Raw genomic sequence first — 17,704 nt, 5'->3', positions numbered from 1 at the left:
GCTTACAGTCTAAAAAGATGATAGTCTCTAATGTCAGACTGTCTAAGCACAGACTCTCTAAAGTCTGTCTTGACAGATAGACAGGGGAAGACAGGGGAAGTTGGAGATTCTTGTCCCAGGCTTTTTGTAAGAATATAGAGATTTCACATATAGTTACCATGCTGTATGATGGCTATTTCCTTTTAGGAAAATGAACTTCAGGGTGATGATGCTATTTGAAATATCTCCAAGTGCCAAATGTGAAATTATCAATGCATCTTAGTGGTTTTAAGTCTGGAATTTAACTCCACACTTTCTTGCAGTGCATAGTGATCAGTGGTTTGTGCAGCACAGCAAAAAAGTTCAGGAGCATATATTTTTTGTAAAAGTATTTTCACTGTAGTGTAATTGAAAAGAAATTCCAAGAGAAATTATTAATTTGAATATTTTATCAATTTTGTACAGAAGAAAATGATGTTATATCAGTACCATGGTAAAAAATAGCATAATCTACCTTAACATTTGAAAGAAAAAACCAAAGGTAGATGTCAAGAAATCTGGCATTCCAGTGAAGACTGCACTTCCACACATGTTCAGTTATTCCATTCTAGTAGTTAAAAACATATATTCATGAAAGATAAAGGCTCCAGTAAAAGAATCCTTTTACCTGTTAAAATCATAAGTGCCATTTCTAAACTGATTATAAAAAGACATTCTGGAATAAATTTAAACAAATACAATACATTTATAAGTTTCTTCTTTTAGAAAAGGGTATTTTTACATCAAGTAGTGTAAGACAAACTACTTACCAGGTTCCCCACAGAAAGGACACTGCTAAACTGTTCTGTCATTGGGTAATGTTCCATGGCCATAAACAAGGTGTTTAAAACAATGCAAATAGTTATAGCAAGATCAACAAATGGATCCATCACAACTAAATTGACGACATGCTTTACTTTTAACCATGGACTCCAGCAATCCCAGATCAAGAAAGTATTTGCAAATCTGTACCAGCATGGTGGGCATTTCTGTCTGGATTCTTCAAGTTCTGAAAAAAAATAGAAAAAATGAATATTACAAATGTATCTTCTGGGAGTTCTTGTTTAAAATATGGGAGAAGATTATATTAATCAAATAAACTGCTCTCACTAACATGAGATTTCCCATGCTTATCTACCTTAAAATAAGGCATCTAATTCATTTAAGATCCTCTACCACCAGTGGATAATGAAGTCCGTTCACTAAAGAGTAAATTATCTGAGACAAAGGGAGAAATGTGTTTGTCTTTCCCAGGACAGTAGGGAGAATCTAGACATTTAGTTTAGGTTACTTAACTTGCTTAGAGCAGATATCTTAATTTCAGATATTAAAAGTCAACATGAATCCTTTATGAAGCTCATACCAATCCTTTATGAAGCTTATACCAATATATACTATATTTTTTGTTTGAGGCTCTGGCAATCCCCTAGATACTATTATTTTATCTCTATTAGTCCATTCAGTAGTGTAATGTTTTGGAAGGTGTCATGAAACATGATTAAGCATTCAGATTGTGTAAATGACCTTAGAAATGCTCAAAAGCCCTTTGCAGTTGATGTTCAGAGATTCCACATGCCAGTTTCACATTTACAAAGAAAATTATGTAAATAATTTCTCTGCACATGTAGTTAGCAGAACTCCACTGAACTGCGTGTCAGATAAAATGCACTAAATACCTTCCATTGTATTTGTAAGTATGCTGGCTATGCTCATTGCTCTTTGTCTTGCAGCAGACTCTTCCAGCATTTCCATGGAAATTTGATATGAACTCAGTCTTCTTTTCCTTATTTCTGTTTCTGTAGTGGTGCCCTGTAAATGAAATACTGAGGAATTAGACCATCCTTTTCAACAGCCAATTAACAGTATTTACAGCATAAATATTGTAGTGATAATCAAATCAGATTTGGGCAATGTACTATGTTTTTCACTGAATGTTTCTGTTCTTGTCAGTATTTCTTCTTCATTGAGGGACTCAGTGGGAATTTTCTACAGTGGTACAAATAATCAACTGCAGGACCCAATACTAACACAGTGTGGGACCAAAGGTGGTTCACATTTAAATGACTGGCTGAACAAAATTTTTGCTTGGTACCTCCTTGATATCGATAATAGTAATAATAGTAATAGTAATAGTAATAATAATAATAATAATAATAATAATAATAATAATAATAATAATAATTTTTAAAAATTGCTATAGATTAAAAAGGCTTGCTTATTTGAATATTTGAAAGAACATCTTAATTTACAGAAGTCTGAAACCGAGACTAAAATGTTATGTAAATTTAAAGGTACATAGAATTGTACATATTTTTCTCATGAAAGGTATGAGAAAAAAGTCCTTAGGAAGAATTCAGAAAGGGGTATTTCTAATAACTATCATGACAGTAGAAGCCACCTTTTGTTTCATTTTATAGGAGTTTTCCTATACATATTTCCAAGCTACAGCCTTATTTATATATTAAATATCTACGTTGTTGAAGTTAAACTATGTAGAAATTGTGAAATTAAATTAATCTTTCTTTTCCATGTGTAGAACTCTTGCCGAAAGAAAGAAGAATATCATACTTTATAAAGGCTTAGACATAGGAGGTTGAGGATTTTTTTCCTTTATGTTGTCTTATTTAGAAACTATTGCAAATTATTTCTTTAAGAAATTATAAGGAAGGCAGAGATGAGGAATAAGAGAAAATTCTGTGCCTGACCCAAACTGTAATAAATACTGGCTTACTTACAATTACCTCTGGTATAAGCTGACCAGTAGGTGAAGTCAGAGTTGAAGGTCCTCCAACCAAGGAAACTACTCCATTGCAATCCACAGTGCTGTGCATCTTCCCATTCACTGGAAGGGCTGGTATCATTCTAGACGACACACTGGCCTGACTAATGTTACTGTTGCGCCTCTCTCCATGTCGATTTGGAACAAAGAGAGAATCTCTTCTGCTCTCATTGTCTTCAAGAGTGCTGTGTTCATCATCAGCAAAGTCATTTTCAGATCCTATATCCTTTGCATGACCTCTGAAACTGAAAATGCTGGTTTTGCTGTTGCGTCTTGGTGAGAACAGAGAACCACGAATGCTTAACAAAGACTGTAAAAGATTTAAAACAAACCAAACAAAACAGCATTAGAACTAAAGTTGTAAGTTCTTGGCTTTTCAAAGAATAGTTACAGTGCTGGAGGAAGGATAGTCACTTTTTTCTTCCATGGTATAAGTGTGTCCACTAGGGGAATGTGTTCACCAGGGGACCTGAAGCAGAGGGGAAAAATTCTTTTAAGGTAATGTAGCAGGACTGAGGAAGAGTTGTGCAGAAGACATAAGCAAGGTTGAACAGTTCTGAGTGAAGAAGGTGCATTGAACTGGCATGGACTGTGCTAGAGACAGTTTTCAATATCACTATCAAGATTTTGAAGGTACTTGTCTTTTATTCCTTCAATTACAGTACAGAGCTAAAAGTCTTTTACTTCTCTTCTTCATCCCATGGATTCCTAGGGATAACAACTAATAATGCTCACCCATCACTTTATTCTGTTTTAATTGGTAGATGCAGAAGTGATCTTAAGTTTGCCATTGAAATCCTTCTAAACTGATGTAAGGAACTTGACTGACCTCTTCCCAATAGGCTCCAGAGTGGGGGAACAATACCTAGAAGACAGAGAGGGCAGCCTGGGGAAGCTGTGGAGATACAGCAGCAGCACTCTTAGGCATAGCTCTCTGGGGACCATAGCAGGCCATACCACACCTGCCAGAAGGTATCACTTTGCTATCAGGCAGCTCAAAGAAAGTATTCACCAGGGACATTGTTACCTAAAGATATTCCGTTACAAGTGAGAAAAAGAAATCAGTGGTTGTTGGTAATTCATCTTTTAATTACAGAAGAAGCCAGTTAATGAAGTGTTCTTCTCCCTTGCTACATATTTTATTAACAGCATTCATGAATAAATAAAATGAGTACTAATTCTGGAGAAAAGTAAACTGGCATTCAGCCTTCTTCAGTTGTGCATTTTTGCAAATCTTCACATCTTGGTTCATCAAAAACCTAGTTTGAGACTATTGTCACTTTTTCACTATTTCTGCAGGTGGAAAGTCCTTATATATCATAGCAATGGGTTTGATCCCAGGATAATTAAAGTGAAAGTGAAAACTATCCTATATTATATAAACCTATGTTAATATTTCAAAAATCAAACACTGCATATATACATTTATCAACCCATATGTATCTCTGTATATGCATCAGATGTATAAATTCGTATATTATATGTGTGCTGCACTGGTAGAAGTGCCTGTTACAAGGTCTGGCAGGTGTTTACCATTAAGAGATGTGGTTTTTTCTGCTCTTACAGCTACACCAAATTTTAATAGTTTGGGCTGAAATTTTCTATGCTGGCTGTCAGACTCAGGCTGAGTTACTTGAAAAATACCAGCCAAATGATTTTGCTAACCCATTTATGTAAACTTGGCTGGAGAAAAAGTGCTGTTTTGCTTAGACTGAAAGATAATTTTATTAAGAAAAACCCCTAGCTTCTATGGAACATGACACTGACTTCTGATAAAGCAGTAAACTAAATACTACACCCTTTTTACATGTCCTTTTAAATATATCTGGGCAACGTACAGTCCTTCAAAAAATGACATGCTCACCAGGGTTTCATCTGACTACCAGTGATAGCCTTGTTCTTTTAGAGAATGTTCCCATGGCTGCTATGTTTTATTTGCAGGCCAATCTTTCCAATATGTGTTGCCACATTTTGAGTATAGCTAATTGGATCAGCCCCCTCAGGGATTTGGGAGAAGTTATGTCTGTTCTGCAAGTCCCTGCTGCATTGAGACAAAAGATATAAGCCAAAATGGCTGCAATTCTAACACATGTAGAGGCAGAAATATACGTGTCTAAATGCTATCAGAAAGTAAGGACTGAAAGGAAGGTTTGATTTTTCTGGCAAACTGCATCGTTCATCTGCATATGGAATATGGTATCAAAGGACAAAGCCTCTTACAGGGCCCAGCTGAGCAGATTATCTCCCCTTACCATTCTGCCTTGCTGTTTCATGCTCTGGACCCTATCTCACCAGGGAGATTCTCCATGGCTAACAAAACAAATGAGCTCTTCCTTTACCAATTCTACTGTTTGCAATTCTTTCGCTCTTGGGGCACCCAAGTTGTAGTTGTATGCTGTCAACTTTTGCCCCAAAGCTTTGTTACAACTGAAAAAAACCCAACAAACCTTTCAAGAGCATCTTTAATGAAGAAGTTATTCCTAACCTGGGTGGTATTCATAGGTAAAAGTCATCTATTTGTTCAAACCACACATTATCATTTTGAAGAGATGCATTTTGAGTGATTTTTTCTAGAAATGCCATAACAGTTTGTAGCCTTGAAATAAGCCAAGATAGCACAGAATCATTTTGGCTGGAAAAGAACCCCAAGATCATCAAGCCCAACCTTTTGACTGATCATCACCTTGTCAACTAAACCATGGCACTGAATGCTATGTCCAGTCATTTCTTGAGCACTTCAAAGGACACTGACTCCACCACCTCCCTGGGTAGTCCATTCCGATTTTTTACAATCCTTTCCATGAAGGAATTTTTCCTTCAAGGAGGAATTCCTCAAATTCCCCTGGCCATCTTGAGGCTATTTTCTCTTATCCTGTCACTGGTTGCCTGGGAGAAAAGGCTGACCTCCACCCAGCCACAATCTTTCAGGGAGTTGTAGAGTGATAAAGCGCCCCCCAAGCCTCTTCCAGGTTAAACACCCTCAGCTTCCTCAGCTTCTCCTCATAATTCACTCTCTAGACCTTCACCTTTCCTTCTCTGGACCTGCTCCAGCACCTCCATGACTGTCTTATACTGAGGGACCCAGGACTGGATGCAGGATTCAGGGTGCAGCCTCACCAGTGCCAAGTGCAGAGGGCATACCTTTGGGTGACAGAAGTGACCCTTTGATTTATGGAAGTAGAGATAGAACTTTGTATTAAATTATTTCCAGAGGTCCTTCATAAACTACTTGTTTTCCTATGATGGAAATTATTCTCCTGGATGCAAGGAGAATGATGAAATCATGATTTCTAATGAAAAAGATCAGTATGACTAAATTGCTACACATACAGGCCCAGAAGATCCCTGTGTAATTTGTCCTTATTGTGTCCTTATAGTGCTAGTTTTCTCATTATTTCACATTAAAGAAGCTAATTAAGGAAAATAATAGAAATTAACAGTAATGTGGGATTTCCTGTGCAGAGTATTTTGATGTTGCAGCCTGCTAAAAAGCCCACATATTTGTATAGTTTTGAAATGGATCCAGAACAGAAAATGTATGGTTCATTAATGGATATATATGAATACTAATCTTTCTTTCTCCAGTCTACTAGACACATCCTCAGAAATACATTTTCATAAGTGTGTTAATTAAGTTTATAAGTATTCTTGGTATGTTTTTTTAATCCCTTTGCTAATAGAATGGGTCAAACTATCTCAGACTTACACTGTGAATGGTACTACCACCTCCTTCCCTTTACATAACTTCCAATACTTGCTGTAATATCAGTGAAAAAAAAAGTAGAGTGGACACATGTGATTTAGTAAAATAGAGTGATGTACCTGGTGAGGAGAAGTGAGCCTTTTTTCATATGTCAGTTGACTTCCTTCTGTGGAGAAGCGGAAACTTTTCCTTCTGATACTGTCTTCTGACTCAGACTTGGGGAACTTATCAATATCTCCTTTGTCCTCTGCTTCAGACATTTCTTTCTGTCTTCTTTTCTTCCTTCTGTTTCTTCTTTCTTTAGCACTCTTTGAGCTCAACTTTGATGCTTCTGAAGAGCTTTCCAGGAGTTCTCCTAATCCCCCTACACCACTGAAATCTCTTGATGCCACTGATGCCGCTGCTACTGCTGCTGTTGTCTGTCAGGTTACAAAGCAAAGTATTCTTAGTAGCCCAAAAAAGAATAATTTTATAGTCTTTTATCCACTGGTTTTTACTATCACTGTGATAATAATGCTCTTCATACACTCTTGAATGTGTAAATATACCCAAACAAATTGTACTGAAGATAAACTATTGAGTTGTACAGTTCCTCACTGTTTTGCAGCATGAGTTATTTGAAGCACCAACTTTGGCAGAACAACAGCTACACTATAAGTGAAAGAATTGCTGCACAAGACACTTGTCTGAAATAAAAGGAGTCAGAAAACTGTTAACAATAGTGCTTTTTCATGTATTTCAGACATGGTTTTCCATTTTTATTGAGAAAAGTCCCACATCATGGTCTAATTTGGCTGATCCCTTCTGAGCTCTCACAGAGAAAACTAAGGCCTAACATTCATCCTGTGAGTTAATGTATCAAATCCAGCTAGCACCCTGAAAGCAGTTGAATCCAGCCTTTCCTCACTGTCCTCACAGCAAGAACATTCTCTTTACTTTCCTTCCACCTTTGCTGGTACCAGGCACAACCTCTAGACACATCTTCAAGTCCTTCCTCCCTCTTCACATTTCCCCTCGACATGTCCCACTGTATCTGCACTCTAGGTCTTTTTTACAGATATGCAAAGATACATTTATTTTCTGTGGTGCTACAGCCTGAGAGAAGAAAATAAGGAAAGGGGTGAGATGACTTACTGGAGCAGAGTCATCCCAAAATTCAGGACCAGTATCTTTAACTACAGTGGTCAGCCTACTTGTTTGGGTTCATTAGAGAAAGGTTCTTTTCGTCATGAAAAAAAAGAAGAATTGAGAGTATATCCAGTGCTGTTCTCAAAAGAATTGTGGGAGATTGCAATGAAATTCTGTAGTGGAAATATCTTTAGGGGGATGATAGGCTGCTCATAGCTTACAAAAAAGGGTGGTGTGATAAATGGCAAGAGACGAGGGTTATATAACAAAGATGACTAGTAATTATCCAGCAAAACATATTATATTCAATGCCAAGTATTTCAGGAATGATGACATATCTCTTTACAGCAGGAAAGGATAGTTTGAAAGCTCATAGTATGAATTAATGTCTTTGCCACAATATACAACCCATGCTATACAAGTTGACTTGATACAGACTTTTTCTGCTAAATGGAGTATTAAAAGGATTCTGAAGTGTTTATAAAATAAAAAAACAATACTCAAAATTTTGTCATACTGGTTCCAGTATATCATCCTTCAAAGACTCTAATAGAAACAAAGGCAGCAGATGCCAAGTCATCACCCATCTACTTCATATAGTAGAAGTAAAGATCTAACAACTGGATCAATCTAAAGCCCACTGTGATGACTTAAGTTTGTAGATGAATAAGTTCAGTGTCAAGGGGATGAAGAGATGGGTCCCAAACTAATTTCTGCCTTAGCAACTAATTCAACACTTCAGTGGTCCACCTTGTACTGCCTACTTTCTGCTAATGTTTTCACAAACAAAAGAGATCCTGACTGTAATAATGCTTTACTTATAATGAATGTAGTGGTTTCTCATTTAAAAAAATATGACTTTCAGGGTGTTTATTCAACCTTATTATAGTCTCTGTTTCTCAATCTATTCTAAGTCTGGATCAGCTTCATTTCCCCCCACTCTCAGATACACAAACATCTAGATGTGCCTGCTGATATCTTTTAGTATAATGTGATTTAGTGCCTTTAAGGCATTGAAACACCAGATTTAAGAAAAACCCAGCAATATACACTTTGCTGACATTCAACCTTTCTAAATTTGATTTTTGCAGGATTCTACTCTTTCTTTAGTAATTTGGAAGGGATAAAGTTTACTGACTAAAATAAAGATATGCTAATGAGATTTCACAAGTCATACATAAAGGTTTCTTTTCAAGCAAAAGACAGAGAGTTTGTCTTTTTGTTAGCACTTTATGAAGTCATTCTAACTCAGTGAAAGTACCTGTAAAGTATTACCAAAAATAGAGGTTCATAGGAGTTTCAAATTTGCTAACATTTTATAAACACTGTCCTGTTGAAAATGACTAAATGCCATTTGAAAAGCAGTGGAAAATCAGCCCAGAAATTAAACAGATGGCTGACTCACAGACCTGAACTCCTGCATATATTTTATTTTCAGATAAGAAAAGCTTTCACAAAAGTATCTATTAAAATGCCTCTTCTCATAAAACTTTAAATGATTTTCTTCTCTTTTCAAAGGAAACAAAGATTACTTGAGAAGAATTCTGAAGGAATATCTTTGTTATGAATATTGCTCATCTGGTTTTGAACATTGCTTGTCTGTTCTTAGAATACATAAACTTCTAATTTACTATAGTGTCAATTAGGGATATTTTTTATTATCTTGCTGGATAGAAACCTAGAAGAACACTGATTACAATCCTTCTCTCTATTTGATGAATATTTGGGGAGAATTATTAAGTACATAAAGCTTGGCAGTTTTGACTGAGATGTAAACAAGAAGTAACATCACTAGGCTTTTTTCAAGCTATATATAAGATCTGTAACATAAAAGGACCATTATTTATGACTACTTAAATCAGGTTTCTAGAGCCCTCTTCTAAAAACATTTTACTTTTACAGTCTTTTGGTGAATGAAGTAACATCCTTTTCTGTACCATCAGCTTGCTTTTTTTACTCTTTGGTTCGTTCCTGGTTTTCATTGGCTATTTCCACTTTTATAACTTGCATGGTAAACATGCAAGATCTTTTATTTTCTTAAATTCATGGCACAATTTGTTCATGTTCTTAATCATAAAAGATTTTTTCCCTTGCCTTAGGAACAAGGTTGTTCAGAAAGTACAATTTCCATTATTACCTGAGCTTCTTCTTGTTGCTTCTTCAGTTGTTCCAGCATTTGCTGAAATTCTGCCTCTTTCTGCTCTGCTTCTTCCATTGTTGCTTGGTTCTGTTCTTCGTAGGCCATGGCCACCACAGCCAGGATCAGGTTTATCAGATAGAAAGAGCCCAGAAAAATCACCAGAACAAAAAATATCATGTATGTCTTCCCAGCAGCACGCAGTGTCTAGGGAGTAGAAAGCATATTTATATATTATCCCATAACTTATCTTTTTCAGCTCATGCAAAAATAAGCCTATTTATGTGCTTTTGGAAATCACCAACAATTTACTATTTATGTCATAATAATTTCTTACCAGCTGATAGAGGTTTTCCCAGAAGTCCTGAGTCATTAGCCGAAACAGGGACAAAAAAGCCCAGCTGAATGTGTCAAAACTTGTGTAGCCATAATTGGGGTTTCTGCCAGCTTTCACACATATATATCCTTCTGGGCATTGCCTATGTGAAAATCAAACATGAGGACTTGTCAAAACTTTTATTCCCTTCTAGAAAATAGGTATTAGCTTTTGGAAGACTATGCATTATTTTTCAACAGAAAACCCATAAATTACAATTAAATTAATTCAGAAAAAAAAAATTCCCAAGAATTTAACTAATAGCATAGTAAATGAAAAATATCCTTTTCATCCACTCACTGGTTGAAATTACCTTAATATTAAAATTCTCCTCAATTACATTTTGCAAATAGAATCTTTATTCCAAATAAATTATTTCCTGGCAGAAATAATTGCTAAAATGTTGTTAAGGTTACAGACAGATTAAAAAATATTATTAGCTAAATCCAATTGTAGTATTAGGGATTTCCCTCATAATGCTGATATATATATTTTTAGTAAACCTCTTCACTGCTGCCAGTCAGGCATCCAAGTTCAGCTAACAATTCTAGGCATATAATTTGGCACATGTAAATGGCAGAATTTGCCAGAAGTGAAAGAGTTAGGCTTGAAAAATAGATTCAATCTTGAACTATGAAGTCACTGCTGTGCTTTCTTTATATTTTCCATGTTCTCTTTCTCACTTTTAATTTTTGTTTCCTCCTACTTTCTTCAATCAGTAAACCATCAAAGGAAACTTTAAAAAAATTCTGATCTTATCAATAAAAACAACTTAATTTTCCAATCAAGCAGAAAAAAGTCAGTTAATTGCTATTTTTAGCCAGAGTGTAAAAAATTTTGACTCCAGTAAGAAATTCTCACTTAGCTGCAAAACTCCATAAGTTCTGTAACCCTGCTAAATATGGAGTTGCAACTAGATCTCATGTTACTTCTTTTCCTACAGAGCATAACACAGAAAGTTTGAAAGGGTCTTACCCTGCATCAGAGCTATTACCACAAAGTAGGGCATCTCTTTGTCCTTCCAAAATGTAAAAATGAGCTGTGTAGAAAGCATTAGAAATATATATGAATAGATCAAATAAACCTGAAAGCAATACAAAGTAAAATAAAAATAAATTGTGTTTAATCATAGTAACTATGATTTGTAGCTTTTTTAGGAGCCTTCCTGGTTGTTGTATTTTTTATTGTATGTATTTGATCTCTGTAAATCAGAGAACTGTAGGCAGTTCTACATAAGTCAGAAATATAAACCCCTCAATGTTCTTTACTTGGTCACAAAGAATTACATATTTTAGCCACAAATATATAAAATAGTTATATCAGATATTCTTACTTTCATCCTCAATGTAATCCTTCCAGTTAAACGTGCTCACTGTCAGGTTAACAAAAGTACCGTTTTCATTCATTGTGCTGTTAAAGTAGGAAATAATGTTTATCTCAAAAGTAGAATTGTCTGGAGGCCACTGCAGGCATTTATTCCTCAGGTTGCCCATGAACAGCTGCAGCCCTATCAGTGCAAATACACTCAGACAAAATACAGTCAGGATCATGACATCTGAGAGCTTCTTCACAGACTGAATCAGGGCTCCTACAATAGTCTTCAGGCCTGCAAAGAGAAAAGGTCCATAGAATTATCAAAGAGTATCTTTACCTTTCCCATATAATTAAGAGGCCATGCAGACACTTAAATATTTTTTATTTCTCAAAAGGTAAAGCTTCATGAGCAGCCTCAGAGCTTGTGAAGATGAATGAAAGAAAAATATTCCTTTTTATGAATATGTAATGTACATATATTCCAATAAATCGAATATATAATAATCTCAAGCAGGAAACTTTATCAATCATGCTTTCTGGGTACAGATTTGATTGCATTTACTAATTTTTCTCTACATTGAATATACTGCGAATAATTCAGTTGCCAGTTAATTCTAGACTTGACTTCACGACAGTGCAAAGCAGCATGAGATAGAATTGCTGGTAATTTTGAATGAAAAAATAGTTTGCATTTGATAAATTTTCCTGTGCATCATTTCTTTCCTTTTTGGTATCTTCTTTTGTTGTTAATTGCTTATTTTTAAGACTAATGTCAATTTTAAGTGGTTAAAAAAAGGAAAAATTTCATAACCAAGAACACCATAGCACTAAGCTTTTGTAATGTAGAGACAATTTGTCACAATAAAATGCAGAAAAACAAAGCAAAATAACCCATAGGCCTCATATTTTGTGTTTCATGCAAGACTGTTAAACTCAAAGGCTGATTTTGCAAAATAAAAGAAGCTAATGCTGAAAAGGCAAAGAATCATAAACCAGGTTAATGATCCACGCCTTTTTATTTCTTTTTTTTTTTTTTTGGCAACATGAGCAGCAAACAGCAAGACTTATGCTCACAGGAAGTGAATTCAATGGAACGAAAGTCAGCCTCGGTGTTTAACCTCGCTCTCACCTGGAATGACTGATATTGTTTTCAAAGCTCGGAGAACTCTGAATGTTCTCAACGCTGAGACATTGCCCAGGTCCACAAACTCTGTCACATATCTGTAATAGGGGAGTTCACACACAAACACAATGACAGCACACAAATAACAGTTGGAGATACGAGGGGCCTAACACCTGACACCAACTACTTCTTACCTGGAATTACAGAAATAGTTTTCAAAGCTCTCAATACTCTGAAAGTTCGAAGAGCTGAAACATTGCCTAGGTTTACAAATTCTGTTACATACCTGTAGGATTAAATCACAGTTATTCAGAATTGAGGCAGAGCTTATACTAATTATGTGGGTCTTCAAAACCTCTGTGGCAATACTAGCAATCGTACTTCAAAATTTACCTGTCTCTTCAGTACATTTCACTTTAATAATTGTTTTGATCAATTTTGCTTAAATGTCATTGGAGTGAAACTCACTGATTTGTATTTGAACATCTAGTTAAACTAATTAGCTGTAATGGGACGGTAACATGAAGTCAAAGGGATGGCTTCATTTCTGGTGAGCAGAAAAATGTAGGCCATGAAATTAGTGTCCCTCAGCAGTAATTACACTAGTGGCTGACACTCCATTTCAGTTTCTGCTGTATTTTACTTTGATTTATGAATACTAAAATGTGTTATACAGTGTCTAAGCTTCAAAGGTTGCAAAAATTAAATATATTTAAGTAAATACATTTATTACAATAATATTTACCACTAATTTCATGCCCTAAAAGCTTAAAAAGTTCTTGAACCACTTACGCCATTAAAATGACACTGAAGTCAAGCCAGTTCCATGGATCTCGCAGAAAAGTAAAACCTTCTAAGCAGAAGCCCCTTGCAAGAATTTTGATAAGTGATTCAAAGGTATAAATTCCAGTGAAAGTGTACCTGAAAATCATCAGAGCAGGAATAATGGATTTTTGCATACTTACAGACAGTACCATTCTTTAGCAAAGATTACTCAGAAGAAAAAGTATTTCAAAGTGAAAGGAGTAAATTATTAACTTCACTTGCCCTAAATATTGTAGTTGCTGTTCAGTCTTTGTTGAAATTTGAACATGATACATATGCTACTAATTTTCTAAAAGGTTGGTTTAATCTCAGTTCTTATACTTACAAATAATTTCTGATTCTAGTATTTATGGAAACATTTCAGACTTTGATATTTATATGTACATTCTTTGGCACTCACAGGGTTGCCTCTTTGCTTGCATTCATAAATCAGGTAGATGTCTAAGTGTTACAAAAACTGAAGAATTTTTTTATGTCTAAATCAGAGAGTTTTGTAAAAATCAATTCTGGATAATAACTATACTAATGCCTGTATTACATGTTTATTTCATAAATAATCATCAAATACAAGAAAGCATCCCCATACTGCTATTCTCAAACGTGGGGAGCATGATTACCAGCTTACCTGGTGTGGGAACAGCTATTAACAACATAGAATAGTCAGTTATAACCAGCATAATGCAGGCACTTCCTGAGACCCACATGGATCTCTGTGGACCTCCAGAATAAAGGAGCTCTACCTACAGACCCTACAGCTCTCCTTTCAGACTCTCTGCAACTCTAACAAGCCATCATCACTGTTGACTGGGAATGGGTTAAGGGCAGTGGTTTCTAAACAGGGTTCAGTGCAAGGTTCATTAGTGCAGAGAAATAAATAAATAATAACCAGTAATGGCTTTTTGAGAAAAGGAGGGAATGAAAGAAGCAACAAGTGATTAGAAGCAGGTTTTCCATGAGTAGTATTATTTCAAATAAAAACATAAAGGGCTTTGAGGAACATGACCTAGTGGAAGATGTCCCTGCATGCCAGGGGTTTGGAACTGTATGATCTCTAAGATCCCTTCCAACCCAAACCATTCTATGATTCTACAGTATTTCAGAGGAAAACATGTATCTGTATTTGTTACAGAATAAATATGCATTTATAACCATGAACAAGAAAGAGAAATATTCCTTATTTAGGTCAGCTCTTTGTTACTCTTTCATAGGTATGGCCCCTTCCTCAGCAGTTTGAGTTTCTTGCAGTTTGTGGATTATGTGTCCTTGTTGTGGCAGGCACTTATGAGGTCAAACCAGTAGGGCGCAATAAAAGTCCTGCTGTGATGAGATCATGGATACTCAAGCAAGGTATGGCAACAATTTTACATGCACAATTTTACATGCACATCTGTAGCTCCCTGTCTGATTTACAGCTCAGAATATCCAAGGACAAGACCTCCTGTTTTTACTACACAGCAGAAGTTCAGATATTCCTCAGGCATAATTTTAGCAAACATGGTGTTACCCTTAAACCATTTAAGTTGTTTGGGAGGAAACGGGAAAGATATTGATGATCTCATGGAATCTGATTCTTCCTGACTCTGGACAAGTCCATTCTGGCATTCACATTTTAATAAATGCTTCTTATTTGGAGTCACACAAAAACAAAGATCTAAAAATAAAGAAGTAAAAATGTTCAACTTACTCTACATTCTTTGTCCAGTCTGGAGGGTTACTCATGGTCATAAATACGCAGTTGGTCAAAATAGTGCACATGATAAGCATGCTGAATAATGTAGGTTATAGTTAAGGCACATAAGTCAAAAAAGTAGGACAGCTTTGTAACACTGAAATAACTTAAAAATATTAGGTGTTTACAAATGTGTACAAATAACATCACACTCCAATTAAAGCCTAAAACCAAAGCATTGCACATAAATTTATGTATTTTAAATGGTATGTCATCTGGCATATAGTGCGCTTCCATAAAAAAAATGCAATACTTTTGTAATTATAGCAGGTTTTAAATGAAGTTTAAACATATCTTTAACTCTGTAAATCATGAAATGACTACCCAAATGTACTCATTTAATACAGCTGGATGGATCAGTCTAAAAGATCTTTAGTCAGAGGTTGGTTGTTTAGGCCTGAGTTTTTCTTTGAACGCTATTGAAGTATATTTGAAAATACTCTCCTTTGTCCCAAATCCTTTATAGGACACCTATCCCAATGCTGAAAACACAATGCTGAAAAAGCTGCTCTTTACCCATGCTCTTTTGTCCTTGCTAAGTGAGTCTAGTTCATGAATAGTACTACTGGTCTTGCTAAAAGTGTGACCTTAGATATGTTCAAGTGCAATGGTTTGTTACTAATGTGGCCTTAGCTGCGGGGCTCAGTATGGGATCAGGTCTCCTTTCAGATATAAAGCCTGATATTTAAACTCTGACAGATTTAGGTGGTTCAGTAGAGAATTCTCTCAGCAGGGATGAAGATCATACTGCAATTCACATGTGATATTGCTCCTTTTTCAAATGTGAGCAACATATATTTTTTTAGAATAGTTCACTCCCATGGACACAATTTGTACATCCACATGAAAAGTATTATTTCAGTCATTAAGTATTTTTAAATAGCAACACTTAAATCAACATTTAGAAAAAAGGATATGAATGTACCAAAATCTTGATAGCAATTTTTCTGATGGGATTAAAAGGAGTTAAAATATACAAGGCAGACGTGGCACTGAATCGGAAAATTGCTTTTCCTTTATTCAATACTATGAAAGTCTGCAAAAAAAAAAAAAGAAATACAAAAATTAAAATACAGTGTTGACTACATATATATCTTTACCTCCTACTAAAAATTTCCATTTACCACCTGAGAGGTACAAGTTCCATTCTAATGTCTACCTGTGGTATATAAATAACTTATTTCTATTAATGCAATGGAGTAAATCTTCCACAGCCAATTCTCAAATTTGTAAAATTTTCCAGCATGTGAACTAAATTATGATGTAATTAAAATTTGTGGAAATTACAAAAAACAATACCACTTTATCAATAAAAGCAAAATGAAGGATTTTGCCACTAAAATATTTCAATTTTATTTCTTATGAAGTCTTTGATTACAGTGATTCAAATTTATCAAATGTATTCCACCTTGTGAGCAAACACAAACAAAATTAAAATAGCAAAAGGACAATGCCAGTTTGTACTTGGAACAAATACTTGACAGAATTATATACACACATATGTATAGTGATAAGGAGAAATTGTCATTACAAATCATTCACAATTTAAAAATTTGGTTTCATTTTCTATTTTAAATACTACCAATATCAATTATATGCATCTTCTAAAATAGATATATGTGAAAAATTTAAAATTATTAATATATTGCCAGCTAACATAGTTCTGAGCAGTGTGAGACAGATGCCAGGGTTTGGCATCCTATGACAACAAAATTAAAAAAAAAAATTAAAAATCTGGTTTTCTTGTTAACAATGTGCTCTTACTTTCCCTACATGTGAGCAGAAAATTTAACTAGTGATTATCTTTTAAAACTTGGTCGAATAAACCTATCGTTTGTGTTCAGTTTATTCTGTTTCTGTGGGCAGTCGTTGCCTAAGTGTATTTGTCTATGAATGAGGTTTACTTGCATCTTTGGTTCTGCTTGAAATTTCTTCAGGACATAACTATTCTTCATTTCTTTTGCTCTTCGTCGATGGTAATGGCTCTACTTTGTGTTAACATAATAGAGTCTTTGTTACACTCTCAGCAGAGCTATAAAGTATCACTGTTCTCCATGTTGATTTCCATTCTCTGTAAAAACTTGGCTGTGATCAGAAAAATTCTGTCCTCTCTGTGGCCTTTACTGCCTGCTTGGACAGTAATCTCAGGGAAGGAAAGTAAACCACTCCACGCAGGAAAGAAAATAGGTAAAGGAGTGTTGCTGGTGCCTGCTCACAGAAAAACCTCAAGCTAACACTGAGGGTGGCAGAGAAGGGACACACACTCCTTGGCATTTCTCCCTGCCCTAGAGTCCTTCACCCAGCTGGAAATGCTAGAAAGATGTTGCCTGTCCCAAGGTCACTGCTGCAGCTGAGCCTGAAGACAGACTAAATTCACATATGATTTCCTCTGCACTGACGAGTCAATGATTAAGGGTAGTTTCTACTATATACCAGAGGGATGACTAATTCCAGACCATGATTTAAAATGTCCATTTGTTTTCTGTTGAGCATAATTATACTGCTAGGTAATATAAACACAGGTGTCACGCACCTGTGACTAAAGATCCTACAGTTTACTAATTGTTCTCAG

At 35.4% G+C, this 17,704-nt stretch overlaps 1 protein-coding gene across 6 annotated transcripts in view; it reads right to left on the bottom strand.

The window, feature by feature from the left end:
- The window catches only part of LOC139593728 (sodium channel protein type 2 subunit alpha-like), a 66,121-nt gene that overhangs the window by 31,157 nt on the left and 17,260 nt on the right, over positions 1 to 17,704 (bottom strand). For 3 of the 6 annotated variants that reach the window (XM_071435011.1, XM_071435013.1, XM_071435014.1), the window contains 12 exons: positions 16,051 to 16,168; positions 15,088 to 15,178; positions 13,371 to 13,499; positions 12,773 to 12,864; positions 11,475 to 11,747; positions 11,117 to 11,180; positions 10,103 to 10,244; positions 9,766 to 9,972; positions 6,620 to 6,919; positions 2,754 to 3,107; positions 1,695 to 1,827; positions 789 to 1,027 (listed from right to left, as the gene is read on the bottom strand). In XM_071435011.1, the coding sequence (XP_071291112.1) occupies positions 789 to 1,027; positions 1,695 to 1,827; positions 2,754 to 3,107; positions 6,620 to 6,919; positions 9,766 to 9,972; positions 10,103 to 10,244; positions 11,117 to 11,180; positions 11,475 to 11,747; positions 12,773 to 12,864; positions 13,371 to 13,499; positions 15,088 to 15,178; positions 16,051 to 16,168 (2,142 nt within the window). Of the gene's footprint in view, positions 1 to 788; positions 1,028 to 1,694; positions 1,828 to 2,753; positions 3,108 to 6,619; positions 6,920 to 9,765; positions 9,973 to 10,102; positions 10,245 to 11,116; positions 11,181 to 11,474; positions 11,748 to 12,584; positions 12,677 to 12,772; positions 12,865 to 13,370; positions 13,500 to 15,087; positions 15,179 to 16,050; positions 16,169 to 17,704 lie in introns of all 6 variants that reach the window. The other 3 variants (XM_071435015.1, XM_071435012.1, XM_071435016.1) reach the window with 3 other exon arrangements.

Source organism: Agelaius tricolor, unplaced genomic scaffold (genome assembly GCF_023055355.1).
Source record: "Agelaius tricolor isolate 1412-34295 unplaced genomic scaffold, bAgeTri1.0.p SCAF_10, whole genome shotgun sequence".
Lineage (NCBI taxonomy): Eukaryota > Metazoa > Chordata > Aves > Passeriformes > Icteridae > Agelaius > Agelaius tricolor.
This window is presented reverse-complemented; position numbering and strand designations above follow the sequence as displayed.